This window comes from Ictalurus punctatus, chromosome 28 (assembly GCF_001660625.3).
Source record: "Ictalurus punctatus breed USDA103 chromosome 28, Coco_2.0, whole genome shotgun sequence".
Lineage (NCBI taxonomy): Eukaryota > Metazoa > Chordata > Actinopteri > Siluriformes > Ictaluridae > Ictalurus > Ictalurus punctatus.
In genome coordinates this window covers 19,134,185-19,143,457 of record NC_030443.2, presented here as the reverse complement: position 1 = coordinate 19,143,457, position 9,273 = coordinate 19,134,185, and the positions used below count along the sequence as shown (strand labels likewise).

Sequence of the window (9,273 nt, the reverse complement as noted above, 5' to 3'; positions counted from 1 at the left end):
TTCTCAAATTCCTGCGTCTTATAACTTCATGGAACATTCCGTCTTAAAAGCATCCCACAGACCACAAAGTGCATCGGAGATGAAGATGAGACTGACGGAGGATAGGACGAAGAGATCGATCGCTCCTCAGATAGACCCCTGGTGAAAGGGGGAGAGAGAAAAAATACCCTGAACACAGACTATCAAGCGTTTAGGGCTCAGACTGCTTCTGCCATGCATTTGCTTTTAGTTCCTGTGTTATAGCATGTCATATATATATATATATATATATATATATATATACGATTACAAGCTTTTCTATCTTGTACTTTAATGGACCATGTTTCTAGGTTTTACTCCGATTTCCTGAATTCATACTGAGAAACACATAAACGTAGATTAATTTGCCAGATAGTTTTTATTCAAAGCTTGGGATTTGAGCTCACGACCTTCTGGCCAAACACTCAGCTGCTGCTCTACCCCTGTCTATGGCCAAAAAACATTCAAAGCACTGAGACTATGAGGTTTTCTTTCGAGCTCTATGTGCACTACTTGGTGCTGTTGGCTTTGAACTGTGGAGTTTTATCATACGGCCCTCGTCAGAGAGCTCAGAAGACGGGGGACATCCTGCTGGGGGGCTTGTTCCCTATACACTTCAGAGTCGCTTCCAACGACCAGGATTTGGCTGCCAAACCGGAATCAACCGAGTGCGTGAGGTACGTGGAGAAAGAAACGGAAATGAACTGTACAGGACAGCGCTGTGGTATAAACACGAAAGCATTCCGAGACTTGCACGCACAAACCCGAGTTGTAATATAGCGTTTGACGGTGTTTAAATTCAAAAGAACGAAAAAAAACCCTCATGTCTGTGACTTGAACCGATCAAAAATGGACTTTCCTTTTGACCTGTAAATAATATGGGTTTCTGCTGATGGATCAGCTTCGTAAACATTTCTTTCCTCTGTGCTGTGTGATTTCTCAGGTACAATTTCCGTGGATTTCGTTGGCTCCAGGCTATGATTTTTGCAATCGAGGAAATCAACAACAGTTCTACTCTTTTACCAAACATCACTTTGGGGTACAGTATATTCGACACCTGTAACACCGTCTCCAAAGCCCTGGAGGCGTCTCTGAGCTTCGTGGCTCAGAATAAGATCGACTCTCTGAACTTGGATGGGTTTTGTAACTGCACCGGGAACATCCCGTCCACCATCGCCGTGGTCGGGGCTTGCGGATCGGCGGTTTCGACGGCCGTGGCCGACCTCGTCGGTCTCTTCTACATCCCACAGGTGAGCGGGGACTTTTCTGTAAAGAGGTTTTTTTTTTTTTTTATTAAGAAAGAAATGGTGTTACTTTTTTTGAGCTTTTAATTTTGCTCCATCAGATCAGCTATGCTTCTTCGAGTCGCCTTCTGAGCAACAAGAACCAGTACAAGTCCTTCATGAGGACTATTCCGACTGACGAGTACCAGGCCATCGCGATGGCGGCCATCATCGATCACTTCCAGTGGAACTGGGTCATCGCGATAGCCTCGGACGACGAATACGGTCGTCCCGGGATAGAGAAATTCGAGAACGAGATGTTCGAGAGGGACATCTGCATCGACCTCAACGTGCTGATCTCTCAGTATCTGGAAGAAGCCGAGATTATCCGCATTGCAGACCAAATCCAGAACTCCACCGCTAAAGTCATCGTCGTCTTTGCTAGCGGGCCCGACGTTGAGCCGCTGGTTAAGGAAATGGTGAGGCGCAACATCACGGATCGTGTGTGGTTAGCGAGCGAAGCGTGGGCTCTGTCGAGCCTGGTGGCCAAACCCGAGTACCTGGATGTCATGGGCGGGACGATCGGCTTCGCGCTGCAGGCCGGACACGTACCCGGATTCAAGGAATTCCTGCAGCAGGTCCATCCGAAAAAATCCCTCCATAACGAGTTCGTGCGAGAGTTTTGGGAAGAGACGTTCAACTGTTACCTGGCGGACAGTGTGAGGAAGGAGGACAGCGAGAACAGCAGCGCGGGCTTTAGGCCGCTTTGCACGGGCGAGGAGGACATCACGAGCGTCGAGACGCCTTACCTGGACTACACTCACCTGAGAATCTCCTATAACGTCTACGTGGCAGTTTACGCCATAGCCGAGGCGCTGCAGGACATTCTCACCTGTACGCCCGGGAGAGGACTCTTCGCTAACGGATCCTGTGCTGATATTCGAAAAGTGGAGGCGTGGCAGGTGAATGAGCAGGAAGTCCGGTGTTTTCTGTGCTGTAAGACCTTTAGCTGTGTTGAACTTTAACAATGATCTGTGATAAACGTGTAGTTTTTTTTTTCCTTCCAGGTCTTAAAGCAGCTGAGGCATCTGAAGTTCCAGAACAGCATGGGCGAGCGAGTGCGTTTCGACGAGAGCAGTGAACTTTCTGCCAACTACACCATCATGAACTGGCACCGTTCCCCCGCGGACGGCTCGGTGGTGTTCAGGGAGGTCGGGTACTACAGCGTTAACGGCAAAAAGGGCGCCAAACTCTCCATAGACAAAACAAAAATACTGTGGAACGGCTATCTGACCCAGGTGAGAAGCAGAGGCTCCGAGTACGTCCTCACGACGCCCGTTTACAGGACTAGAAAATTATTTTAGAAATCATAAGAGAACTCAATGCAATGATTAGCAATATATAAATAAATACACTCACCGTCCAGTTTAATAGGAACGCCCGAACACCGCCTCATCTGTACGGTTCTCTAATCATGTGGCATCAGCAGCACAGTGCATGAAAGCAGGTAAGATGCAGGTGTGTGTGAGCTCTAGAGACTGCTGTGTGTGAAAATTCCCGGAGACCAGCCCATCCACGCCACGGTTAAAGTCACAGAGATCAGACTTTTTCTTCGTCCCGATGTTTGACGTGAACACTAACTGAAGCTCTCAACCTGCCACATGATTTCTATCCGATCTGCTCCTGTGACGCATTGAAAACGTTCGTTTGAATGTTTACATGTAAAGACACTCGATTCTTTCAGTCAGGATAGATTTTTATTATATTTATTTGTGTGGAAACTGAGGTTTTGTGCAAGTCTTGTTTTTCATATGACTCATCATATGGACCTGCCCGTGTAAATACCGTCTGTTTACATCAGCAGGTCACTTCTCCCCGGATCTTGTAGCTCGTATAATCACCACCCTTTTAACAAATTTGCTTCCCAATCAAGTCACACTACACCCACTGCACACGCCAACATTCAGGAATTCACCGACATGACACGCAGTCGTATCTTCTTCCATTTGCATTACTTCAAAACAAAAAGAAAAGAAAGACTTGTATTACGAAAAAAAAAAAAATAGACACTGGTGAATATCTGTGCGTGAATGATCTCGGAATATAATCGTTTGCATGTTTTTATATTAGTCTCTGCTCACATGCTTCATTCTGCATTCATTAGCAGAGCTTTAGAAGCAAACTTACATCTATAAACTTCTAGTAAGAATACGTTATTTCCGGAGCTTCAGTAACCGAGTTAGGTTGTCCCTCGTCGTCTTTGCCCAGGTCCCGTTTTCGAACTGCAGCGAGGAGTGCGAGCCCGGCACCAGGAAGGGCATCATCGAGGGGAAACCCACCTGCTGCTTCGAGTGTACCGACTGCTCTGATGGAGAATACAGCGAGTATAAAGGTGCAGGTTTATTCACTCTTCACCACGGCTTTTTATTATTAACCCCAACAGCCAGATTGAGAAGTACTTATAAGTACCCCTTTGTGTTTATAATAATAATTGAAAACAAATTTTATATATATATATATATATATATATATATATATATATATATATATATATATATAGCTTATTATAAAATCTACAATATAACTAATGTATAGACATTTTTCAAATAAATATTTATATAGAAATAAAACTAAAAAATTGCTCGTGTGTTTTTATTTATATATATATATATATATATATATATATATATATATATATATATATATATAGACGGTAGCCATAGTGCTGTTGTAGGTCATCCACCTCCGCATGGTGTATGGTGTCTACTTCCTGTAGACTATAGACTCTGACCAGTCTGGTCATTCTCCTCTGATCTCTCTCATCCAGGCGTATTCATTAACAATGCTCTAATGGCATTTTGCAATCAATTTACTTAAATAATACATTTTTATTATTAAATGATCTAAATAATAAAGTTAACGGGTATTAATAATAATAGTTATTTCATTACCTTTTATGGTTTGTTTTTATTCTTAATGATTCTCATTTTCTTTACAGATGCCAGCGTTTGTACCAAATGTCCCAACAATTCTTGGTCCAACGGGAACCACACTTCCTGTTTCTTGAAGGAGATCGAGTTTCTGGCGTGGTCGGAGCCGTTCGGGATCACTCTGGCCCTGCTCGCCGTGCTCGGCGTTCTCCTGACGTCCTTCGTGATGGGCGTGTTTGTGCGATTTAGGAACACGCCTATAGTCAAGGCTTCGAACCGAGAGCTGTCCTACTTGTTGCTGTTCTCGTTAATCTGCTGTTTCTCCAGTTCGCTCGTGTTCATCGGCGAGCCCCAGGACTGGACGTGTCGTTTGCGCCAGCCCGCGTTCGGGATCAGCTTCGTCTTGTGCATCTCCTGCATCCTGGTGAAGACCAACCGGGTTCTTCTGGTGTTCGAAGCCAAGATTCCCACCAGCCTCCATCGTAAGTGGTGGGGTCTGAACCTGCAGTTCCTGTTGGTGTTCCTGTTCACCTTCGTGCAGGTGATGATCTGCGTGGTGTGGCTGTACAACGCTCCGCCGGCGAGCTACAGAAACTACGACATCGACGAGATCATCTTCATAACATGCAATGAAGGCTCCATGATGGCTCTGGGCTTCTTGATCGGCTACACCTGCCTCCTGGCGGCCGTCTGCTTCTTTTTCGCCTTCAAGTCGCGGAAGCTGCCGGAGAACTTCACAGAGGCCAAGTTCATCACCTTTAGCATGCTCATCTTCTTCATCGTCTGGATCTCCTTCGTCCCAGCCTACTTCAGCACCTACGGGAAGTTCGTCTCTGCTGTGGAGGTCATCGCCATCCTGGCGTCCAGCTTCAGCCTGCTCGCGTGCATCTTCTTCAATAAGGTCTACATCATCCTGTTCAAGCCTTCCAGGAACACCATCGAGGAAGTTCGCTCCAGCACAGCGGCACACGCCTTCAAAGCGGCTGCGAAAGCCACAATGAGGCGAAGCTCCGCCTTCAGGAAGAGGTCCAGCAGCGCGGGAGGGTCCACCGCCTCTTCGCCATCCTCGTCGATCTGCCTGAAAGCCAACGAGAATGAGACAGCCACGCCCTCCGGGCAGAGGCGGAGCCAAAGGCCCAGGGTGAGCTTTGAAAGCGGGACGATGAGTCTGTCCATCGCTTTTGAGGAGGCGCGAAAAAACTAAACGCACCCGCGAGACGCTGCTGAAATCACGAAAACATCAAATCACGACGAAATATCTACACTCGGTAGCTGGTTTATCAAGTCTATCCACCCTGCAGATCACTTACTAAGTATACAGTTACCAACTACAGCTCTTCTGTCGTACTGTACAAAGTATTGGCACCCCGCCCACCGAACAGGTATTATTTGGGTGAACCGTCCGTTAAAGGCGACAGTCGGGAGTTTCTGATGAACATGAACATAAACAATACAATTAAAGCTAGTAATTAAAGTACAACAGTTATAAGCAAATGCTTATGACTTTGTCTCGCATCTACATTTCATACTGTTAACTGCATCGTGTTGTTTCCAGATCATGCAAATGATGTGCTTAAATGTGTGCAACAATTTCTGTAAATCCTGTACTTTATAAATCATTATATTTCATTATCTCTTGTTTAGAATTTAATAACGAATTTCTTTAGAAATGGTTCCAGTTTTTAAAAAAATATCTTTTAATACAATTTGAATGAAAATACAATGTGATATATAAAACTCGACATAACCGGTAAAATATCGATTATATCAATCGAATCACGTCACGTCCAAACGACTCTAAATCACAGGAAACTGAATTAAATGGAACTTCGGAACGGATCCAAGGGGCACGGTGGCTTGGTGGTTAGCACGTTTGCGTCGCACCTTCGGGTTTGGGGTTCGAATCCCCTCTGCCGAGTGTGCATGTTTTTCCCTGTGCTTCAGGGGTTTCCTCTGGGTACTCGGGTTTCCTCCTCCGGTCCAGCGACGTGGGTTGTAGGTTGATTGGCATCTCCAAATTGTCCGTGGTGTGTGAAAGTGTGTGTGGATGTGCCCTGCGATGGATTGCGTCTTGCGGGCCTTGTGTTTGCAGGGACAGGCGGTATGGGAAATGGACAGACGGTTGGAAGGAGGATACGCATCCGGAGTACACGGCATTATGTTAAATAGGTACTTTTGTTAGGCTGGTAAGTTATGCTTAATCATACACACAGTTTTAATGCTTTATGACTGCAGGATTTATAGAACGTGTTGGTCACGTGTTTCTTTGTCAGAAACAACTTTTTTGTTTTTATCGAGCAGAATTTCGGTTAAGAGTGTATTAAAATGTCGAGACTCATGGACGATATAAACTCTCCTTGACTTCATGTGCGTCTGTGTGATGATGATGAAATTCATCGGTCCCCAGCGAATCCTCATCTCGTATGTAAATATGTCTCTTCGGTATGGCTTTACGTCTGTGTTTAATGGAGTATTCATGCCCGAGGCCAAACCTGGAAGATAAATAATGATAAACAGCAGGGCCGGTCAATCCGTTAGTCGTCTCAGGCAGCCGGCCAGGGCATTACCATATTTGAGGCGCCGTCCTATGGCGTTATTTTTGTGTGAAACTTGCACACGCAAGAACAATATTTTGAGCGCACAAAAAGGGTATTTCGAAAGCATGCTAAAAATCCGGGCGCGTTATTAACGCTCGCACGTGCGGTGAATTACGACTGAGAGGAAAATAGATGTTCACACGGGGAAAGAACTCGCATACGTGAATTCAATACTTTTTGTCAGCAGTGGGCGGGCCCAACTGGCTTGATTGTAGCCTCAAATATCATTGGCTAACTCATTTTCCCAGAAATCAGTTCTTACTGCCCGCCTGCCACTGTGGCGAACCTTTGGGAAGTTACCCGTTCTTTCATGCGAAACACGACTTCATCCACGGACTCTCTTCATACGAGTCATTTGTTGATCGTTTTTGATTGATACCCTTGCAACATGCTACATTACGTAATATAAATATACTGTATGCAAATAAGGGTATCCCTACCAGTTGTTTATAGACAGAAAGTGTTCTACCAGTTTGCATTTTTGGGATGTTAATAGACAGCGATCCATCCAGCTGATATCATCATATGTCTAATCATTCATGTAGTTAGACTCTTCATAATTAATTGTGAGCCCCCAGATAATAAATCACTGGCTTAGCGACAGGTGGTGAGTTTACTGACTCGAAGACACCGACTCCAACGTTGGTTCAAGGGGATGAAATGTACAGTTGCGGTCGGAAGTTTACATACACTCATCATGAGCACGAATGTCGTGGCAATATTGGGATTTTTCTGGGGCAGTATGATTGTACAACATCAATTATTAATTATAATAAAAAAGGAAGAATTTGGTTCACCAGTTTTAATTTATTTGGGGTTTTCTCTCGCTTGACTGTCGACAGTGACACTGATGTTGCAGAAGCTTCCAGTTCATGGCAGCCCAGTGCCTTGGTGGTTCCTGGGTTTTTCCTGACCATCCAGCTGAGGATGACCATTTGGGTCTTCGTAAAGACCTCGGCACCTGGCTACACTTCCCAATAACTTGTACTTACGTACAGGTGTATGAACTGATGATCTTGGAATCTGCACTTGTTTAGAAATGCCTCCAAGAGACCTTCCTGACTTGTGTAAATCCACCATCGTCTTTTAGAGATCTGCACTGTGCTCCTTGGACTTTCCCAGAGTACTGTGTTTCGTTCAATCCAACGACTGCTATCAAGCACATCCTTTTTATGTTGGCACAGAGAAGCTGCCAGCTGCAGTTAATCATGATCACTAACAGGACATTTTGTAACTTTCAGAACCGCTGAGTCAATAGTCAGTGTTTGTATGTATATTTTTGACCCTGTTTGTATAATTTTGGCCCTGTGTGGATTACAGAAAACCCCAAATGAATTAAAACTTGTGAACCAAATTGTATCATTTATTTATTAAAGATGTATGTTGTACGATCATTCTGCCCCAGAAAAAGCCCAATAGTGCCACGACATTCATGTCCGTGATGAGTGTACGCAAACTTCCGACCGCAACTGTAAATAACTAAAGCGTATAAATAAGCACGCAGTATACTAATTCTAGTGAAAGGTCATTTTGGTTATAAGTCATATTGCTATCTTGTGGGAGGGGAGATTTGTCGATTGTGTTTCATGATGATGCTTTCTGTGACCCACAACTCTACCTTTCAGCAGGAAAGCAGAGCTTAAACTGTATATACTGCACATGGGGAAATTTCGCCTTTTCACAGCCCTCTGTTACTAAGCCAGTGATTTATTATCCCAGGGCTCACAATTAATTATGAAGAGTCTTACTACGTGAATGTAAATACAGTAAATTTGTGTTTATATTTTTTTGTGGTTATATCTATCCACGATGGCTATTTATTTTTTAAAAAACAACAATTATTTTATTATTTTTTATTATTGAAGTCAATAAAATATTATCGAGTGTTGTATTTTGTGTGTGAGTTGTAATGTCTGAGGTGTTTGTAATGACTATAATCTTTGTATAAATATTTTATTTTATTTTATTTTATTTTTTTTGCCTGTTGGTGTGTAATTTCCGGATGCAAGTTTCCTCTCTTGAAATGTCTACAAAAAGCTAACTCTATTTCAAACGGTTCTCTCAAGCTCCTGGCTACGTCAGCGTTCCTTTCTTGCACGCGACCATTGCGCTGATGTCCAATTGGTTCATTCGCCGAAGGAGGGGTGATTGTGATCCCGCCGATCCGTGTGACGGACAGTCGCTTTGTCCAATAGGCACAAAGTGTAGCGAGTATCAGCCAATCGTAGGGTCGGAAGGCGGGATTTATGTGCGTACAAGGAAGAGGAATATAAAATCACGTACCGTGTCAGGATCATCAGCTCCAGAAAACGTTTTGGGAAGTTGGGAAAACGGTAAGACAAATTATTTTAGGAAAAGTGTTTTAATTTGACTTGTGTGCGCTTAATTAGCTAGTTAGCTCATTAACTACCCTGTTCGTGTAGCTAGCTAGCATGTTATCGAGCACTTGTTTTTTTTTTCAAAATTATTATTAATTTATTATTTTTTTTAAACGTCATTTCCTGT

At 43.9% G+C, this 9,273-nt stretch overlaps 1 protein-coding gene across 1 annotated transcript; it reads left to right on the top strand.

Moving 5' to 3' along the window:
- The first annotated feature begins 134 nt into the window (after window positions 1-134).
- Window positions 135-8,934, top strand: casr (calcium-sensing receptor). The gene is made up of 6 exons (XM_017460165.3): window positions 135-695; window positions 962-1,268; window positions 1,364-2,203; window positions 2,309-2,539; window positions 3,510-3,633; window positions 4,240-8,934. Exons 1-6 carry the CDS (start codon window positions 499-501, stop codon window positions 5,373-5,375), a joined length of 2,835 nt encoding a protein of 944 aa, XP_017315654.1. The 5' UTR covers window positions 135-498; the 3' UTR covers window positions 5,376-8,934.
- Window positions 8,935-9,273: the final 339 nt, after the last annotated feature.